Genomic DNA, 21929 nt, shown 5'->3' on the forward strand with positions numbered 1-21929 from the left:
CAGACAGACAGACAGACAGACAGACAGAGAGATAGATAGATAGATAGATAGATAGATAGATAGATAGATAGATAGATAGATAGATAGATAGATAGATAGATAGATAGATAGATAGATAGATAGATAGGGGGTGGATGGATGGATGGATGGATGGATGGGTGGATGGATGGATCATTTTATAGACTGACTGACCTGCATGATGTACATAAAGATTTTTCAGGTCAGTAATACTGATATTTAAATGCTTGTGTGTGCGTGTGCGTGTGCGCGCGTGTGTGCGTGTGTGTGTGTGTGTGTGTGTGTGTGTGTGTGTGTGTGTGTGTGTGTGTGTGTGTGTGTGTGTTAGTAAATGTCTGATCTGGATTAGTCCAGCTGTGTAATCAGAGGGAATGTAGGTCAAACTCAGCTGGACTCATTCCTGCACAAAACCACCATAACATAAAGGTGACGGTATCACCTTTTTCTACATGCACACACGCACACATACACACACACAGACACACACGCGCACACACGTCTGGTTCACTATCTTTGTGGGGACTCTCCGTAGACGTAATGGTTTTTATACCGTACAAACTGCACATTCTATCCCCTTACACTGCCCCTACCCCTAAACCTAACCATCACAAAAAAACTCATCCTGTATGATTTAAAAGCCTTTTAAAAGTGAGGTAGGTGAACTCAGGTTTTACTCTCCTTATGGGGACATTTGGTCCCCACAATGTAATATAAACAAGGACACACAAACACACACACAAATACACACACACACAAACACACAGTGAGAGAGAAACACACAATTCAACATTTTGTGTTGTCATGTAACTTTCTGGAGTTGTAATGGCCTGAGTTTTTTTGCTGGTGAAGTGAAACACTTTTGGATGTGTTTATAATGGGACAGTCAGAAAGACAGTTAACAGGTTTGAGCAGGCGTTCACCAGGGTGACAATCCATAACCTGCTATTTCCATTTCAATCAAATCATATGAGGGCAGATAATTCAGAGGGCAAGTTTCACTTTGCAGTAGCAGTTTTGTTATATAAACTTTACCCTCATAAATGCCGATAAGAATGATATCTTGATTCTAGAGAAAACTTTACTATTTGTTTGTGATTACTGGATAATGATTTCAACAAAAAAGCTAAAGTTTTTCCACTAACGAAGATACATTTCTAGATAATATAATATTTAACAGCTAAGCATCAAACTAATTCAAATATACATATATTATATATAAAAATTAAGGACTTTTCAATTACTTTCTTTGGTTGGAAGTCACAATTTTAAAATTCCCAAATATTTCAGATTTCCATGATCATGAGAACACTTCTGGAATCAAGTTGGATCACATAAACCAGCTCAATTGGCTTTATGGATTTCCCATGTGACCTTTGACCTTCAAAATAAGGATAAATATTGCATCAGGCAACACAATGTCTATAGAACTAAGCAATAAAACACGAGAGTTAGTTCATTTAAAGGTCCCATTTCACACCTAATCAAACCATCTTACCTTTATGATGTCAGAGGTGAGGGTCTTTCTCTTTCCCAGCATGCACTGGCTCTGCTCCCAGTCCTCCTGCAGAGCTGCCAGGTCTGTCTGCAGCTGCATCTGCGTCTGCGAGTCACTCACCGAGAACAGCTGCCTGCCTACGTCCATCACACACAGATACGCTGAGATTGACCTTTGAAACAACAGCTCGGTGCGCTTTACACAGGGAGAGAGAGAGAGAGAGAGAGAGAAGGGGAGAGAGAAAAAAGAGAGAGAGAGAATTGTCACAAACAATTGCAAGGTAAGGTTTTAGAATATTAAAAGATAAGTCATGACATTTATATAGAGAATAAATCAAATAATTTGATTTATTTATTTATTTTTTGAATAAAAAAAAATGAGTACAATCAAGTTTTTGACTTGCGATAACTCAAGAAAAAACTGCACATTTTAGATGTGTAAAAATGATTTGAAAGTTTTAGGTGTAAATACTACTGTTAAAAATGTGTCAGTAAAATGTAAAGAAATTAATATTTTATTTGGCAATTAAATTGATCAAAGTTACTGTTATAATCTTACAAAAGATTACTATTTTTAAAAGAATGCTGTTCTCTTGAACTTTCTATTCAAAAACCATGGTTTCCACAAAATATTGAACAGCACAGCTTTTTTCAACATTGATAATAATAAGACTGAAGACTGGAGTAATGATGCATCTTTGTCATCACAGGAATAAATTACACTTTAAAATAAATTCAAATAGAAAACTGTTATTTTGACAATATTACTGTTTTACTGTATTTCTGATTAAATAAATGCAGCATTGGTGAGCATAAGAGATTTCTTTAAAGGGGGGGTGAAATGCTGTTTCATGCATATTGAGCTTTTTACACTGTTAAAGACTTGGATTCCCATCCTAAACATAGACAAAGTTTCAAAAACTAATGTTGGACGTTTGATGGAGTATTTCTGTGTCAAAAATACTCCTTCCGGTTTCTCACAAGTTTCGGAGAGTTTTTTTCGAGTATGGGTCGGCTTGATGTCGACAGAGTAGAAGGTCCTTGTATGGGCCGTACGGGCTCTTCTCCCAGAAGGGTGCGAGTGGCCAGAGCGAGAGAGGAAATGCACGCCCCATAAACACTGCTCTCAGGTGCAGATCCAGTTGTCCGTGCAACACTTATGTCTTCACTTTATTCCTATGGGTGATGTCAAGCGACTTCAACGCTTCAGCACAGCATTCTGGGAAGGCAGCGCTGCATTTGAACTGATTTGAACGCAGAAATGACGGGAAGCTTCACAACATCGCTTCAGTCGCGCCGCAAAAGTGGATCTCCACGGTTACTGCTGTCACAGGACTTCACGAAATCAACAGTTACCAAAGAAGTGTGTTTTTGATGGAGTGGTGAAGATAAAGGTTCGGTCCTGCTTTGGAAGCAGGCGGTGAGTAAAACTGCTTCAAATGTCTATGCTGTTGGCTATCGTCGCGTGAGTAAACATCAGTAAACGACACGATCGTGTATAACGTTAGTTAATTTATCAATGGAGCATGCGATCTATGTGGTGTGTGTTTAAATTAGGGCCGGGACTTTAACGCGTTAATTAAGATAAATTAACTACGGGACTTTAACGCGTTAATTAATTACGCAAAAAAAAATAAAAAATTAATCGCACTTATTTTTGCCCCGCGGAACGTTTTTCAATGAATGAGTTTTGACGGACCGATTATACTGGAACACCAACTAGCGCTCATGAGTCACGACAACAACCTTGACAACAACAAACCATAGTGAACATGAACGAAGAAGCTGATGAGACCGCTTTGCTTGGCCCCGTGGATGGGAAATTTAGTTTTAAAAAACGAAATGATGGAAGCGTCGACAAGAGCATGGTTGTGTGCAAGCTATACAACAGGGGTATCCAAAGTCGGTCCTGGAGGGCCACTGACGTCCTGCAGAGTTTAGCTCCAGCTTGCCTCAATACACTGCTAAAGTTTCTAGTATGCCTAATAAGACCTTAATGAGCTGGTACAGGTGTGTTTAATTGGGGTTAGAGCTAAACTCAGCAGAACAGTGGCCCTCCAGGAGCAGGATTGGACACCCCTGCTAAACAACAAGGAATTTGCGTATCACCGCAGCACAGAGCCTCAAATATCACAAATATGCTTTTGCTACACTTAATGGCAAACATTGCACTGGTCTGCTGGACTGAAATAAATAAACAATATTTTGTTGATTAAGCTTATGTATTCAGTCATTATTCAATGGTATACTAAACATCCATGTGAAAAATTGGGCTACTTCTCATTGTTCCAGGTCAAATATTTATATGCAATTAAAATGCGATTAATTTCGATTAATCAATTACAAAGCCTCTAATTAATTAGATTAATTAGATTAATTTTTTTAATCGAGTCCCGGCCCTAGTTTAAATACATTTGTTTAGCTGACCAATATAGGTGTCAGTTTGTTTATTGTAAAACCACCCAAACATAAACCTAGCGTTCTCACAAAGCATGCTTCGTCATTCAAATGCGCTAACGGTTACTCCATTGTTGTTCTATGTATAACGTTACACTAGTCTGATGTGCAAAACCATTTTGCTTGCTACTGCTAATGTTTAGTCGCATACAATAGTCCATAAACCAAATCATGTCCTCATAAACTGCGAGTAAACCCACACAAATGTTGACAGGCCACTAAATACAGTACATTCCACAGAGACGGACGTCCTGCTGTTGTTGCTGCTCCTGTTCAATTTATTTCAGCCTCCGGATCTGATTCTGGATCATATATGTATTAGTTGAATCTGATTGATAGCTATGCTTTATTTAGGGTAGCTTCTTTCTTCTCCACGCTTGAGGATGTCACCGCTTTGTGCGCGATCGTCATTCTTTAGCTCCGCCCACACGATACGCCTCCAGCCGCTCAGACTTTTCTGAGATATGAAGGATGCAATACTACTCTATAGGTACTCAAGATTGACATGAGATTGACTGAAACTGAGTGTTTCACCCCCCCCCCCCCCCCCCCCCCTTAAATAAAAAGTACAGACTCCAAACTTTTGAAATGCAGTGCATATACTTTGACAAACACAATGTCTTTATCAGGGCCGTAAACACCATAGACATCGAGGGGGCAAGTCCCCTCCCTTCCAATGATTAGAAATGGCCAAACTGAGCAAAAAGCGCAAATTCACAAATTCCAGTGTTCAAGACATTGTTACGGCCTTGCGCTTCATAACTGATTATTGTAATACTTAAAAATCATCTTGTTACCTTCAGATCATCCAGCAAGAGGCGCAGCTGCAGGACACTACAGTGTGTGGGACTGGTAGGTGACAGGAGCGTGTGTGTGAGTGTGAGAAGTTTGCGGAGTTTCTGCATTGTGTGTGTATAAAGGTGCCAGTGCTGTATGAGCCCTTCCACTAGAGCACGCCGTTGAGATGCTCTTTGCACTGCCCCCTGCCAGTGCTCTCTCAGCTGTGCCAGTTTTAACAGGAAATCGCTCCTGAGGGCACAGGCAGGGCGGTTAGTAAATCTCAAATCATATTAAACAATACACAGACACATGCAGAGAATCCTCACCTGTCTTCCACATCTCCCTTCTGCAACAGGAGGAGAGATTCACTGATCACAGAGTGAAGGATCTGATGGCCTAAAGACAACTCAGCCTGAAAACACTAGAAGGGAATGAGAGAAAAAGATTTTTCAACAGATCTGTGATCCCTATGAGCAGCTATGGGCGCGTGACTGTCGTACCTGGTGCGTGCGTTGCTGTTCTCTTAGTCCAGGGTAAGTTGACGCAATTTCTACAGCTAAACTGTCTTCCATGCGTTGTAGGAAAGCCAGCCAGCTCTCACATCTCTGCTCAAAGCTCTGCTGATGGAGAGAGGCTGCCTGCAACTCACTAAACACACATAATATACACATATTAATACACATAGTAAACACGCAATACTATGTATATTGGACTTGATACTAGCATGATATTTATTTCAAGTAACTTGTAAAGTAATGCACTACTTTTAAATTTATAACAAAATATCTGAGTTACTTTTTCAAATAAGTAACGAAAGATAAGATGTTTTCCCATTTATATACAGACACCTTTTCTAACCCCATGTTGAGAGAAATCGGAGGCGCTGTGTGAGCATGATGGTTATTGTAGTTCTAGACTAAATGTGATCATGTATTTAGTATTCCTCAAAATTAATAAAAACAGTGAAACACAAACTCAGAATATTATGCAAACCTGCAATAATTAAATATGTTAAATAATACAAAATGCACTTTATGCATTTAATCTCCTTTTAATAACTGATGTCTTTGCTGCTGACCTTCAATGATCCAATTCAACACATTAATAAACAATATGATTATCATCACATGTGTTTTTATGTTTTATTTTTTTTGTTGAAATAAGAGTGTTGAACTTTCTTCTGCATCCTATTCTTCTGCAATCCAGAATCACAGCTGAAAGGTTTGTTTGAACTGTGCCCTCTATTATACAGGCATAAATGAGCTTTTTCGTCAGCCTGAGGCTTATACATTTCACTTTTGGTGTGAAAGAGCCTTTACATTTGCCAAAATATAACTTTTTTTTTATTAAAAAACAACAAGCAAACCCTGCTAGTGAAAGTACACTGTAAAAAAAATCATGTCTCCAAATGAAAAATTTCTAGCGACTGATCACATCTAAATTTTTCATTTCGTTAAATTTAATATCTGTGAATTGCATCAATTCACAGAAATTCAATTCGGCCAACTGACAAAATTAAATGTGATCAGTCGCTAGAAAATGTTCAATTGGAGACATGATTTTTTTTAATGCAAAACCAGCAACGTTTTGCTTTCCATAAAAAGTAATGGAATTAGTTAGTTCCCTTTTTAGGGAATAACAGAATATTGTAATGCATTACTTTTAAAAGTAACTTTCCCCCTACACTTAGTCTCACCTGCACTTCTCCTGAGCATGTGCGGAGGCCTGTGCCCATTTCCTGTTTAGGTGCTGTAGCTTCTGTGTCACAGGGTCACTGAGGGTCAGCCTGTAGCTCAGTGTGTTTAGTAGATCCAGATCAGGAGAGAGAGAACTGATCTCCATCAGACCTGACTAGACGCGGAAACACAGAAACCCTTAATACTGGGGATGTCTTTAAATAAAGGATGTTAGTGAGTGAGAGTTTATCACCTGAGATATATCTGTGTGTTCGCTGTCCATCCTTTGCTTGCTTTCCCACTGTTCTAATTGTGTTTCGAGGGACTGGTATAACCTTTCAAATTCCTGAAATTGCTCAAGATCCTCCTGGAAACAAACAGTTTCAATTTAAGTAACAGTTAAAAATTCACCCTTATGGTTTCAGAAGGCTTCAGAAGACATACTACTACCATGATAATTTGATGCTACTATTGTGCTTTTTTGGATCATGATAATCCATGCACATTTTGAGTTAAATGAAAAAAATTAAAGATTGAAGTTTTGGAACAACAAGAACTTTTCTTTAAACACTTCCACGCTTTAAAACACATATGTTAATGTATGAGTCTAACCTGCATGTGTTCAATTCGTCCTTTCAGAGTCTGTTCTAACTGCAGGTAACCTCGTGTTAACAAACGACATTCTGATCTGATGAAAACAGTATCTTCATCCTTCACCTGTTCAATCAGATCTTTAGATGCTTCAAGCATTACATTAACACCAGTCTGGAGAGTCTCTGAACCTTTCTGTAACATCTAAGAGAAGAAAATAAGGACAATGAGACAAGCGATGTGTGACATACTATAGTGAAATTAAAAAGTCTTTTGCATTAAAGGAACACTTTTTAATCAGAGAATAGCATCAAGTCAGTTCAACTCCTCAGATATAGATCTGGCCAGTTAAGTAGCAGAGGGGGCTTGTTAATCAGTTTCAGCTGCTTTGGTGTTAATGAAACTAACAACAGGTGCACTAGATGGGTAACAATGAGATGACCCCCAAAACATGAATGGTTTTACAGGTGGAGGCCACTGACATTTTTTCCCCCAACTCATCTTTTCTGACAGTTTTTCACCAGTTTTGCATTTGGCTAGGGTCAGTGTAATTATTGGTAGCATGTGGCGATACCTGGACCATACAGAGGTTGCACAGGAAGTCCAACTCCTCCAGGATGGCACATCAATACATGCCATTGCTAGAAGGTTTGCTGTGTCTCCCAGCACAGTCTCAAGAGCATGGAGGAGATTCCAGGAGACAGACAGTTACTCTAGGAGAGCTGGACAGGGCTGTAGAAGATCCTTGACCCATCAGCAGGACAGGTATCTGCTCCTTTGTGCAAGGAGGAACAGGATGAGCACTGCCAGAGCCCTACAAAATGACCTCTTGCAGGCCACTGGTGTGAATATCTCTGACCAAACAATCAGAAACAGATTTCATGAGGGTGGCCTGAGGGCCTGACGTCCTCTAGTGGGTCCTGTGCTTACTGGCCAGCACCGTGGAGCTTAATGGCATTTGCCATTGAACACCAGAATTGGCAGATCTGCCACTGGTGCCCAGTGCTTTTCACAGATGAGAGCAGGTTCACCCTGAGCACTCGTGATAGACAAGAAAGGGTCTGGAGAAGCCGTGGAGTTATGCTGCCTGTAACATCGTTCAGCATGACTGGTTTTGGGGTGGGTCAGTGATGGTCTGGGGAGGCATATCCATGGAGGGACGCACTGACCTCTACAGGCTAGACAATGGCACCTTGACAGCCATTAGGTAGCAAGATGAAATCATTGGACTCATTGTCAGACCCTATGCTGGTACAGTGGGTCCTGGGTTCCTCCTGGTGCACAACAATGCCCAGTCTCATGTGGCAAGAATATGCAAGCAGTTCCTGGAGGATGAAGGATAACACTGAATGGCTACCATGCTCACCTGACCTAAATCCAAAACAACACCTCTGGGGCATTGTGTTCCTGTCCATCCGACGGTGCTAGGTTGCACCTCAATGCCCTGGTCCAGATCTGGGAGGAAATACCCCAGGACACCATCAGTCGTCTCAATAGGAGCGTGCCCTGACGTTGTCAGGCATGCACACAAGCATGTGGGGGCCATACAAACTACTGAGTACCATTTTGAGTTGCTGCAATGAAATTTCAGCAAAATGGACTAGCCTGCTAGCCTGACAAGCCAGACCCACATCAAGATGTTTGGTCTGGAAACTCACCATTGACAGCTCAATCCAAAGGGGCGGGATAAACGGTTGTCTTTCAAACTCCCTCTGCACGCGATAGGATAGCGCTACCACCAACCAGAGCAACGAAGGTGAAACAGAGCTTGTTGACAGATTAAACATTTGCCGTATCCGGTCAGCAAAACTCCGAACACATCTTCCCTTTTTAAGAATGACTTCAGTGCCGTTCTTTGTTCTTTTCTCAGAGAAAAGCTTAACTCCTAGTCTTCCAGAGTCGCAGTCAAAGCTGATTTGAAAGATCGCTGTTCACACAGTTTCTGTGTTTACTAGAAGCACGCAAACGCAACTCGGCCGTCGTCATTATGGCCCCGCCCACCGACTCTATACACGATCTGATTGGCCCGGCAAGAGTTAGGCGATTACAGCTCAGAAGGGTATTGAGAGTTTCTAGACGACACTCGTGGGCAGATTAGATTTGCTGCCGCTAGGGTGCGTCTAGATTTCTAGGCTACTAGCCTGCTGCAAAAAAAAATTTCACTTTGATTTTCAGGGTGTCTTTGTCTTTCGTTCATAACACATTTACCTACATGAGTGTGAGAATACACACACATACACCGATCATGCATACAATTATGAACTAATATGTATTGGTCCCCCTTTTGCTGTATTTTATTATTTTACTTTAATGGATGGTTGTCTGTGAATTTGCATTGTACTCACAGTTTTCAGCTCTGCGATACTGTGTGTGAGTTGTTTATTGTCAGAGGGTGTTTTGTTGTGCATAGCAAGCTGTTCTCTGTGATGTTGGAGCTGATCTGAGCAGGTGCGTCTCACATCAGAGTATCTCTGCCACACCTTCAGAAGACTGTGTGACCTCTCCAATGCGTGTATGACCTTTTCCTTTAACTCTGACCACCTAGAGGGCAACACACAGGTGAATGAGCTTAAACATTCACTTACACATTCACATTGTTTTGCTGGGATGAGTGAAGTTTAACCTTGCTTTTTCTTTTTCTAGGTCCTCTGATAATATCTGTGCAGAGTCTGTGCTAATTCCACCAATGAGGATTGATGTTGTCTTGTTAAGATCCCCCCATTGCCTGTCATTCTCCTCTGTCTCAGCTTTTAAGACCTGTGATTATATATCATAAATAGTTAACTAATACAATCAAATGTAATACAAAATATGTTGACCAATTAGAAATAGCTTAAAAATAAAAAATGACAACACCTGTAGCTTATCAATGTTGTTCTGGAAAGCGGAGCGGGAGAGCAGAGGGGCGTGGTAATACTCTAGTGATTGAAAGATCATCATTGTGTTTACAGTTGCCTGGCCCCTCCCACGTTCAAACTGAGACCATACTTTACACAGATCCCTCAGGGTATTTCCAAGGACTTTACTCTAAAAAAATTATAATTTTTATTAAAGTTAATAAACACACTCAAATGACAGTTTTGTTTCGAATCACAGGAACAAGTGTTTGTCTCTGTACCTGTTGAGAGAGATCTGTCAAAGATTGTGAGAGATTTTGAGCTTTTGAGAGGAAATCTTTATCGCTGTCCTCTTCATCAGCGTTAAGTCTTCTCAGCTCATTAAGTTCAGTGAATTTGACCTTCAGCTTTTCCCCCAGTTCCTGAGAATGAGAAAAAGATCATAAAAATCTCCTCTAAAATGTATGTAACTCTCTAGTAATGACTGAAATCATTGTAAGCGTATGAGTTTCTTGTAAAGTATTGGGTAGTAATGATAAGTATGGGATAGCGTTGGAGACACTTAATTGTTACTACATCTCTCAGAAGGAACTACTAATTATTATGATCAGAATTCTTAAGTGAAAAGCATAACTCTAGTAATGACTCTTTTCCAGCACTTTAGACACAATTGCTCCCCTGCATTTAAAGAACATAAAACAAAATAGTCCAACGGCACAATGAATAAACAAGCACACTTGGGCCCTTAAAGGGGTACTTCAGCGCTGGAAAGATTAATCAGTATTTAAACTGGGTCATCAATGTAGTAGAAATGTGAAACTATTTTTTTTAGACTGAGAAAAGACAGAAAATGTATTTTGTCTCATGGGGATGAAAGACTACAATTCCCAGAATGCTTCGCTGCCCGGTGAGGCCATTCCCAAAGCCACCTACTGGATTACTGTGACTGAGTTGGAGAAGACACTACAATTAAAAACTGAACGTGTCTGTTCAATATAATGAGTGAGTCACCGCGCGAGTATCACAGCACTGAGCACTAACTGCAAGGAGTCAGATAAATGAGCTAAATGAGCTCTCGTGATGAGAGCTGAGGTAATCGCGACTACACTCGCGGCATACATTCACAACGCGAGTTCAGTCTGGCGCGTTTCAGTTCATGCCTTTGCAAGCTTAACTTTCATAGAAATAAATTTGAGAAGTTAAAAGACTTACATTGCTCACCATAGCTCTGTTTAAATGAGTGCCTGCAGCTACGAGCTGAGCTCTGAGTGTGATCTCCCATCCCCCATGTGCGGGTTCAAAACATGTGGAAATGGCTCCCTCTGCTGCTACATGTGGAAATGCTACAGGCTCTGCTGGCTGTAGTCTTTAGCCTTTGGCCAAACATTCCTCTTATGATGCAAATATCATCAATTTGCATCATAGGAGGAATTTGTCCAGAAATAAAATGCATAAATCTCTTGTCTCAGGGGGATATGAGGGGGAAAAGCACAATCATTTGAATATAATCCAGGGTTTCTACTGATACAAAGCCATATGCTAATCACTGAAGTAACCCTTTAAAACAGCAGCCAGAAAAATGGAGCGCAGCTGGAAGAAAATTAAAATGGAGATTTTTCGCAATTTGTGGAAAGAGAGCATGATTACATACAGAAAGGTCATAAAACAGCTAGATCTGCTTATTTTTTCGACTCTCTAAGACTCAAGTCATTGTAAGTTTTTTTGTAAGGTTTTGGATAGTAATTCCTTCTGATGGATGTCATTACTAGTGGGTTACCATGATCTGAATTAATTACACATTTAACATTATTCACATTAATTATGAACTTGTATAAAGTAGTTCTTAGTAGTCCTCAGGGAGGTTTGGAAAAAATAAGAGTTAGCAATTAACTAATAATGAACTACCGCTCAATTGACCGCTAATAATGAATAGCGAGGCGTGAGCATGGGACAACCTGTCACTTACAGTACATGAGATCACAACCATCCAATCAGTTCACAACGGACAAAATCAAGTCCCGTCCTACATTTTTTCCTTCTTCGAGAGTCCATTTCACTCAGATATATGTCACAATAGGGAAGTAAATGCCATTGCAACTTCTGCTTCATGCAGACTTTAAGGTATGTGAGCATCAACATAACCAGTTACCACAACCGTCAACCAGAAAATATTAGCGGCTCACTTCACATTCCTTCAGGCTCCTCTCAGCATATGAACGACTGATGGGTCTTTCTGCCAATCGCATCCATTGTTTTTGACCTCTGACCCAGCGCTGCAGGAGGTGTAGTTTATTATCTCGCTCAGCACTTATCCTCACCTGTTCTTCAACACGTCGAATCTGTTAAAACACATTAAAATCTATGTTAGTCTTCGTTGGTTACCTGTATACTTTATACTAATAAACTTAATAAAGTCACCTGTATGTTCAGGTGAGCCTGTAGATTAAGCCAGCGCATACTAACGTGTCCCAGGCTTTCAGCAAACGCAGTGTGTTTGTACCTGCTAATGTGAGAGTCAAAACCGACCTGCTTCAGCTCACACTGATTAAGAAAGTCAACAGACATCTGCTGACATGCCATCTCTCTCTTCATCCCCTGGACAGAGAGAAAATAAGAAAGACCAAAAATAATTACTGAAATTTTTGTTGAAAGTTAAAACTATATCACCATCAGTACTGGTATATAAAAAATACTGTGAAAATGTGTTCAGAAAGGGAAGAGTGAAATAAAGAGAGAGAAAAAGTTAATTACTCTTGTTTAATGGTAACCCTCCATAATTTATTCGCTGAATGTTACTTTCTAGGTTTTACTTTGTACTTAATTTACACTTTTTCATTTCACAGAGATAAGTAAATTAAAAAAGAGAGAATGAAAAAGAGAGTTGATTCAACGTTCATAATTATTTTCTTTTGTTATTTTCATAATGTATTTCTTTGTGTTATGTACTCAGGATTCCTTTAATTTAAATTTGAATCATTTAATTTTATTTAATTTCACTAATTTGTTATCTTTCTTTATATAACTCATTATCTCTGTCATATTGCAAACACTTTGGAAAGGCAAATCTATGTTTTGTCATGCCACAATAAACCATAAATAATTACTATATTACAGAAAATTAATTACTATAATATTATATATTTTGTACTTTATTTTACTATAATCAATTACTGATTTTAGTTACTTTTATCATTTATTTATTTCACTTATATTTGCTGGTCATTTATTTTCAATTTGTTACCCTTAAAATAATATCTGTTATCTTTCATTATTATTTAAAGGAACACTCCACCGTTTTTAGAAATAAGGCTTATTCTACATCTTTCCAACATTTAGATATGTGAGCAAATGCATTTTTGTCTCAGTGCATCCATTGTTTTAGTTTGGCAGGGTCGCCGCTAGCTTAGATTAGCATAATGAATGGTTGCCATGTTACCAGCTAGCCTGTCCTTAGTAAAAGTGATAAATAAAAAAATAAAAAACGAATTACTTCTTGTGGCCTGTGTATTGACAACGAGTACAGATAGTGATGCAGATAAAGCGTGCGTCTCAATCAGCTCCCTAGTTCAGTAGTCAGGGCACTGATCAGGACCTAAGTCAATGGGCTGACTCCCTGATTAGTGCCCTGACTACTGAACTAGGGAGCTGATTGAGACGCACCCTCAAACTAGGCGATTTCCTAGGCAAATATTGACTATATAATGGGCTATCACGGCTCTCATCCTCACATCCTCCAGCGGTTGAGGGATCGCAATGTTTTGCGTGATATCTCTGCACCCAAGTAATAGTGCTTTGCCTGTGCTTCCCCATAATATAGTCCCAAGTCAGTATCTGCCTAGGAAATCGCCTAGTCTTAATCTCTGTTTTTTTTTTTCATTCATTATGCTAAGCTAAGCTAGTGGTGACTTTGCCAAACTAAAACAATGCATGCACTGAGACAAAAATGCATTTGCCCACATATCTAAATGTAGGAAAGAAGTTGAATAAGCCCTATTTTTAAAAACGGTGGAGTGTTCCTTTAATTTAGGATCAAATGAAATCCAAACCCAAGATCATCTATTTTATTTATTCATTACTGAAGTGTTATTCATTGATAGATAAAAAGAGAACAAAGTACCTGATATATTCTGAGCAGGTGTGTGAGCTCTGCGGCGGTACAGGTGCTGTGACACTCTCGTTCAGCCTCCTGTAGCTTGCTCTCAGCACCTGCAATCCAGCCACACACATCAGCCAGCAGTCCTTCAGGACACAGGCTCTCCACCACACTCTGAGAGAGAAAGAGAGGAAAGAGAGAGAGAGAGAGAGAGAGAGAGAGAGAGAGAGAGAGAGAGAGAGAGAGAGAGAGAGAGAGAGAGAGAGAGAGAGAGAGAGAGAGAGAGAGAGAGAGAGAGAGAGAGAGAGAGAGAGAGAGAGAGAGAGAGAGAGAGAGAGAGAGAGACAGAAGTGGAGAGAATAGAGAAGGAAGAAAACAGGTGAGCGGTGACACTTGTGATCAAAGAAGAAAAAGGCTATGAGAACAAGAAAGAGAGCCTCCTAATGGATGAAAAAAGGACAGAGACTCTATTCATCACAGATTTCATCAGATGCTGAGTGATAGAGGAAATCATGGCTGCATAAAAACTTTTATACCTGATGTTCTCCTTCAGAGAGGCAATACTCCAAAATGAAGAACATGAAACCGAATGGTATTTCTTTCCAGCCATCCAGGGAACAGTTAGTAATGATGCAGCACATGTTATAATTTCAGACAAATGGAAGTACAGAATAAAATGTACCTGGTGCAGTCTCTGTTGGATGGAAGGTATTTGTGCCTGTATCTCCACCCAGTCTTGCTCCACCTGAGACAGCTGGGACTGCAGAGTCAGAAGAACCGGGGACAGAAGCATCTCTTGTTTTACAGACAAATCAAGTGCAGATGACATCGGTTCCTCCAAGATAATACTTTCATTTGTGATGTTTGCATCTGATCTCTCTGTTGATGAAAGAGTTTCTTCTGAGGAGATGTTTTGAAGAGAAGAAACATTGGTTTCTGAAGGAGAGACGACATCAGAGTCTTCAGAATTGATAGAAGTGAGATTGCTAGTTTCACTTGGCTCTATGTTTTCAGATATTGTTGTATTTCCAGAGGGAGTGGATGTTCTTGGAGCACTAGAGCTTCTGCTGATCTTCTGTGTTTTAATATGTTCTCTTTCCCAGAGCAACAGGATCAAAGATCCAGAGCTGATCACTGATGCCTTTAGAGCAGATTTCACCTCTTGCTCCTTAATGAACTCCTGTGTCAAAAACATCACAACCACTGTTGTCAACGTTAACTAAAACAAAAGGTTAACATTAACAATTTTGTATTCATTAATTCATTAAAAAAACAACTGCAATAAAAAAGCTGTAGTTACATTACTAAACATTACTAAAACAATATTTTTTTACTTAATGAATTGATTTTTTTATATTTCAATTAATGAAATGAAATTGTAATGAAATTATATGAAAATGAAAACAAAAAACTTTATTCAAAATATTAATAAATATACAAAAGTATATACATAATACCAAAATAACACTGAATCCAATGTTTGTGCAAGTGAACCAGTTGATCAAATTTAAATAAAGATTTAAAGGGTTAGTTCCCCCCAAAATTTAAATATTATCATTATTTACTCAGCCTCATGTCATTCAAAACCCGTAAGACATTTTGATGAAATCTGAGAGATTTTAGTCCCTCCATTGACAGTCTACGCAATAACCACTTGCTTAATAATGTTCATAAAGAGAGTGTAAATCTAATCCATATGAATTGAGCAGTTTTGTCCAAATTTTTTGATGACACAAGCACTTTATATGATAAAAAGATTGAATTTAGGATTTTATTCATATAAAAATTCATAAACAGAAGCTCAATCCAACCTGTTTTACGATCTCTTTATGAACTTTTTGAAGTAACAAAATGGTAGTTGTTGGACTGTCTAACATCTAGGGACAGAAAGAAATCTCAGATTTCATTAAAAATAATATTTTTTTGAGATTAATGAAAGTGTTACGGGTTTGAAACGACATGAGGATGAGTAAATGATGAGAGAATTTTTATTTTTGGGTGAACTAACCATTCTGAAAATCCTGTAAATGGGCATCAAGTTTTTCATCAGCTTATTGTTCAAAACAATAGAAATAAAAAATTAATGATCAGAATCAGTAGTTGACTTACTATGAAGTGATGAAACTGGCAGAGGGTGTCCGCTTCCTGAACCGCTGTGTTCTTGAGATCACTCCATGTATGCAGGCGTTCTCTGGCTTGTTCTTTCCACTCATTCAAAGCCTCAAAATCGCCACGGTACCTAGACAAAATATACAGTGGTAATATAAAATAGGCCGATTTTTTATTTATCCTCTGTGTCCTTTTCCATATCTCCCTTATTAAACATAATTTAAGTGAGTACATATGACTCAAAATGTTGTGATTTTAAAAGACTGTACAGAAAATGATGCATACTGCATTAATAAATGGCAAGAAGTTTTGTCTATAGTCAAACTTAAATTTACCCACATCATTTATTTATACCTGTTCCAAAGCTTCTTGAGATGGTGGGTGGAGTCTAGTCCTTGCTCCACCCTCCTCTTAAGTGCAGCCAATCGCTGTTCCAGCCTTACTGTAGACACACTCAATATGTGTACAGGAACACCCACTTCACTACAAGAAATCTGCTCCTGCTGTCTACGGCCCTCATCCAGAACCAGACTGATACGAGCTTTGTTCTGCTCCAGAACTGCCAACACACTCTATCACAAACACCAAGAAGAATTCAGGGATAACTCAAAATATACCTGTATTCTATTTTAAAGGTATATATGTAGGTTAATTTACTAAATATAAGTTTAAACCATTACTTGATACACAGAAATATTCTCGCTAAGCTGCCCTTCAGTGTGGTCCCACAGAGAAGTCATGGGAAGTTGAGTCTCTAGCCTCTGCAGCAGGGTTTCTAACCAGGACTGATTTTCATCCCAATGAGTGCAAACCTGAAATACATCAAAGTCCTTATTAAGGGAAGTGTATATTAGCTTAAAAAATATATTAAAAGCTGCTATTGGTCATTCAATCTATCAGTGCATTTATTCATCTTCTAATCAAGCATATTTGTTTCTTCTTGTTTGATGCAGCTGATGATTTCTTGATTCCCTCAATCTCGTACCTGTAGCGCAGAGTGTAGTACTGTGCCGACAGCCTGAGCCTGCTGCAGGACACTGGACACTTGACGTTCCACCTCAGACACTTCAGTCTCCCAGCCAGAGAAGGCGCTGTCTGGGATCCGCACACTTAGTTGCTGCAGTGTCCGCAGGTGGGCAGCCAGAGAATGAAAAAACACCTGTAGATTTACAAAGTTATAGAGATGAATGAGAGGTTGCATGCCCTGCTAAAATTGTAATGGTGCTATGTAGTGTGCATGTGTAAGAAGGTTGCTAGGGGTTGCGGCCTTGAGCCTCCTTGTTAGAGTGTCCTTCCTAATATTGTGTTAATTGGTCCCCCTTATCTGCCCTGATCTGTCTTGGCATGGACTCGAAAGCACTACAGGCACTAGAACCCTAGTTTTATTAACTTCTTTGAGCAATTTTAGCAACAGTAGCTCGTCTTTTTGATCGGACCACACGGGCCGGCCTTCACTCCCCATGTGCATCAATGAGCCTTGGCCGCTGACCCTGTCTGTGGTTGACCACTGTTTCTTCCTTGGACCACTTTTTTTCCTGCTTCTAACACATCAACTTTGAGGACAAAATATTTACTTGTTGCCTAATATATCCCACCCACTGAAAGGTGCAGTGATGAAGAGATAAATCAGTGTTATTCAGTGTTACTGTATTTAGCTAGAGTGTTTGTATGTGTGTGATATGTTTACCGTGTGTGTGCTGAGGTGTGTCTGGAGTTGTGATGTATTCCTGAACTCCAACTGAGAGGTGCAGGTGATTTTCTCTCTCCCAAGATTCAAGCGCATCTGCAGACCCTTCAGTATTTTTTCGATCATCTGCTGTTGATCGAGACTCCACTGAACAGCTCCACAGCGCTGCTCTAGATCACTCCAAACACTGTCCAATACCGCCTAAAGAGAGGGTGTATGTTATGTTATGTTGTGTTATGTTGTGTTGTTGCTTAAGTAACATTTCTTATTGTTACCCATGTGTAAAACAGTTGTGCTGCTTAATATTTTAGTGGAAACTGTGATACCAGTACTTTTTTTCAGGATTCTTTGATGCATAAAAAGTACAAAAGAACAGCATTTATTTGAAATGGAAATCTTGTTAACACTTTATTATAAGGAACACATATGAACTATTAAGTAGTTGCTTATTAGCATGCATACTACTAGCATATTAGTTGTTTATTAGTACTTGAAAATCATATATTAATGCCTTATTTTGCATAACAATATACAGTATCTTAACAACCTTAACATAATCACTACAACAACAAACTTACCTACCAGCAATAAGCAGTAATTAGGATTTTATTGAGGGAAAACTCATAGTTAATAGTGAATTATGTGTTCTCTAATGTGTTGCCGGAATAATTTCTAACATTTTAAATGTAACTTTTGATCAATTTAATGTATCCTTCCTGGTTAAAAGTATCGTTATTAACACTTTACTCAAAGCCTTTATATTTAATGCATTATAAAAGTAATTTTACTGCATGAATAATGCCTTGTATTTCAAATTATAATGCATTGTATTGTATCATTAAATAATTGTAACCACAGTTAAAATACATAATAATATTTATGTTACACTTATAGAAAGTATAATGCATTAAAACACATGACAAAAAACCAACTGCTGATGTAACAAGTAATCGGCAAATATAACTATAAATATAACTATATACCTATAAATATAAATATAAACATATTACGTTAACGGTTACAATTATTTATGAAAAGATATATTATCCATTATAATTTTCATTATGAAAACCTTTATAATCCATTATATATAAAAGGCTTTAAGTGCTAACATATTATTATTATTTTATTATTTATATTAAAAAATACAAATATATGCCACCTGCTATAGCAAATTGATTGTTAATATCAGTAAATGTTTCTGAAAGTATATTATATAGTGTTTGCATTGCAAGATGTTAATAACTAATTCATTAATTAATTACTAATAAATAAACACATTTTACATTTTGTAATTCATAGAGAAAACTGAAATGTATTTAAAGGGATCCCATGGTGTTGAGACTTGTATGGCTTAATATAACATAAATGATGTCTCTTACTGAATTATGTGGTAGAAAACCCATGAAAGATCTACGTTATTTTAAAAATCGATTTTATATTTGGACCATGGGCGGCGCCATTTTGTTTGCGTTCTAGGTTGATGACGTAGAGTGGTTGAACTCCTCAATCAGCTGGCGTTACCCGTTGCTATTTTTTACCACAACGCAACTCGAAAATTGTTTCAGAGTTAAACAAAACAAATGAATTGCTTTGTAATTGTACTTAAAACACACTCAAACATACATGTGCACACAAACTCACCTACACAAGTCACAAACAGATCGGCGGGCGCGCACACACCTAGGTCAGCGACAGACTGCTCTGTCTCAATCGCATGCATCATCACCAAAACATCCTGCCTCTCTTCCTCACGTTACTTTATCCCATCGTCCTACCTAGATATTTCCCTCTGCTGGTCACATAGGCATTACAGTTAATCTACTATCAACAGTCTATCTAGGATATCAACACAGGGAATAGATTGAGGGTTATGTATGCGCGCACGCAGTGCGTGCGTGTGTGTGTGTGTGTGTGTTCGCGCCGATCTGTTGGGGTGTGTGTGTGTTCGCGCCGATCTGTTGGGGTGTGTGTGTGTGTGTGTGTGTGTTCGCGCCGAGACTGAATGACTGCACTCGAACATGTCCACTATGGTGTCGGACAACACTACAAATGTCCGTCCCTTCAAATAATGCCCTATTTAAGGGTATAGGGTCGATTTCAGATTCAGCCCCTGTCGTGGAGACTGAGCAGCCCAACATCTCGATTGAAACAGAGCCTGTCGTGTGCGCGCCCGCCGATCTGTTTGTGACTTGTGTAGGTGAGTTTGTGTGCACATGTATGTTTGAGTGTGTTTTAAGTATAATTACAAAGGAATTCATTGGTTTTGTTTAACTCTGAAACAATTTTCGAGTTGCGTTGTGGTAAAAATAGCTACGGGTAATGCCAGCTGATTGAGGAGTTCAACCACTCTACGTCATCAACCTAGAACGCAAACAAAATGGCGCCGCCCATGGTCCAAATATAAAATCGATTTTTAAAATAACGTAGATCTTTCATGGGTTTTCTACTACATAATTCAGTAAGAGACATCATTTATGTTACATTAAGCCATACAAGTCTCAACACCAGGGGATCCCTTTAAAACAACACATACAGTATTAACTGTACATAACATTGACATTATTTGTTGTTTGTTATTATTTGTTACATCCAGACCTCTAGTGTGTTGATCTGCTGTGTGAGGGATGAGGGCTGATCTTGATTTTCTGTCTCATCTCTGACTTCTGCCAGCTCTCTCTCGCTCTGCTCCACTTTCTTTTTCTGCCCAGTGACAGCCTTTACATGGAAACACAGGTACAGCAAAGGTCAAAATCTCAGACTTTAAGCACATTAATATGAAGAACTTAATATAAAGAACATCGATGTTCTACTGCACTCCTGGAATGATCCTTGTCTAATCAGTGGATCAGAACTAATAAGAAAACTAAAGTATGTCTGTTTTGTCCTGAACATACACGATATTGCCAAAAGTATTAGGACACCCCTCCAAATCATTGATTGTTCCAATTACTTTCATGGCCTCAGCTGTATAAAATTAAGCACCTAGGCATGCAGACTGTTCCTACAAACATTTGTGAAAGAATAGGTCACTTTCAGGAGCTCAGTGAATTCAAGCGAAGTAACGTGATAGGTTGCCACCTTTGCAATTCAAAAAAAGTCCATTAGTCAATTGCTTCAATACTAAATATTCTACGGTCAAACTTATAGTGGTATTATAACAAAGTGGAAGCAATTAGGAACAACAGCAACTCAGCCACAAAGTGGTAGGTCATGTAAAATCCCAGAGTGGGGTCAGCGCATGCTGAGGAGCACAGTGAACAGAGTGGTGTGGCCTTCAGATTAGCTCACGAACAGTGTGTAGAAAGTGTTCTGAGCAGCTGCATCTAAGAGTTACATCACATGCGATGCAAAGTGACGGATGTAGTGGTGTAAAGCATGCCGCCACTGAAATCTAAAGCAGTGGAGACATGTCATTGCCAGGAGAACGGTACCTGCCTGACTGCATTGTGTCAAGTGTAAAGTTTGGTTGGGGGAGGGGGTTATGGTGTGGGGTTGGCTCCTTCCTGTTACAACATGACTGCGTACCAGTTTACAAAGCAAGGTCCATAAAGACATGAATGAGCAAGTTTGGTGTGGAGGAACTTGGCTGGTCTGTACAGAGTCTTGACCTCAACCCGATAAAACACCTTTGGGATGAATTAGAGCGGAGACTGTGAGTCAGGCCTTCTTGTCCAACATCAGTGCCTGACCTCACAAATGCGCTTCTAGAAGAATGGTCCAAAAAATCCCATAAACACACTCCTAAACCTTGTGGAAAGCCTTCCCAAAAGAGTTGAAGCTGTTATAGCAGCAAAGGGTGGGCCAACTCCATATTAAACTCTACCGATTAAGAATGGGATGTCATTAAAGTTAACGTTCATGTAAAAGCAGGTGTCCCAAAACTTTTTGCAATATAGTGTATGTTGTAGAATGATAGACAGACATTTGAGAAGGATTTATAGTTCATCTCATTCAGAAAGTCAGCGCATGTTATTAGTAATGTTTAAGAAATCTTCACATCCCCATCCCCAGGTGTCAAGGCAGTGTTATTCACAGGCGTGTGTGCTTACCTGCAGCTGTGTGTGAAGGTCATGATGGGTTTCTCCATTAATTGTAGGGAGAAGGATTGATGTGTTAGTTAGTATTGAGTCATGCAGGTCTTTCACTCTCTTCTGCAGGGTTTGACACACAAGAAAATATTACAT

General features: G+C 39.2%; 1 protein-coding gene across 2 annotated transcripts in view; it reads right to left on the reverse strand.

Moving 5' to 3' along the window:
- Window positions 1–21929, reverse strand: part of syne2b (spectrin repeat containing, nuclear envelope 2b) — a 131305-nt gene that overhangs the window by 33584 nt on the left and 75792 nt on the right. For both annotated transcript variants that reach the window (XM_067422571.1, XM_067422570.1), the window contains 22 exons: window positions 21795–21896; window positions 20341–20460; window positions 17743–17943; window positions 17041–17214; window positions 16736–16867; window positions 16410–16627; window positions 16056–16185; window positions 14629–15126; window positions 13971–14120; window positions 12272–12448; window positions 12037–12192; window positions 10135–10275; window positions 9873–10043; window positions 9640–9773; window positions 9362–9557; window positions 7038–7220; window positions 6679–6792; window positions 6446–6600; window positions 5250–5397; window positions 5076–5170; window positions 4767–4998; window positions 1514–1708 (listed from right to left, as the gene is read on the reverse strand). In XM_067422571.1, the coding sequence (XP_067278672.1) occupies window positions 1514–1708; window positions 4767–4998; window positions 5076–5170; window positions 5250–5397; window positions 6446–6600; window positions 6679–6792; window positions 7038–7220; window positions 9362–9557; window positions 9640–9773; window positions 9873–10043; window positions 10135–10275; window positions 12037–12192; window positions 12272–12448; window positions 13971–14120; window positions 14629–15126; window positions 16056–16185; window positions 16410–16627; window positions 16736–16867; window positions 17041–17214; window positions 17743–17943; window positions 20341–20460; window positions 21795–21896 (3822 nt within the window). The remainder of the gene's footprint in view (window positions 1–1513; window positions 1709–4766; window positions 4999–5075; window positions 5171–5249; window positions 5398–6445; window positions 6601–6678; window positions 6793–7037; window positions 7221–9361; window positions 9558–9639; window positions 9774–9872; window positions 10044–10134; window positions 10276–12036; window positions 12193–12271; window positions 12449–13970; window positions 14121–14628; window positions 15127–16055; window positions 16186–16409; window positions 16628–16735; window positions 16868–17040; window positions 17215–17742; window positions 17944–20340; window positions 20461–21794; window positions 21897–21929) is intronic.

The sequence above is a fragment of the Pseudorasbora parva genome, chromosome 17 (assembly GCF_024679245.1).
Source record: "Pseudorasbora parva isolate DD20220531a chromosome 17, ASM2467924v1, whole genome shotgun sequence".
Classification (NCBI taxonomy): Eukaryota; Metazoa; Chordata; class Actinopteri; order Cypriniformes; family Gobionidae; genus Pseudorasbora; species Pseudorasbora parva.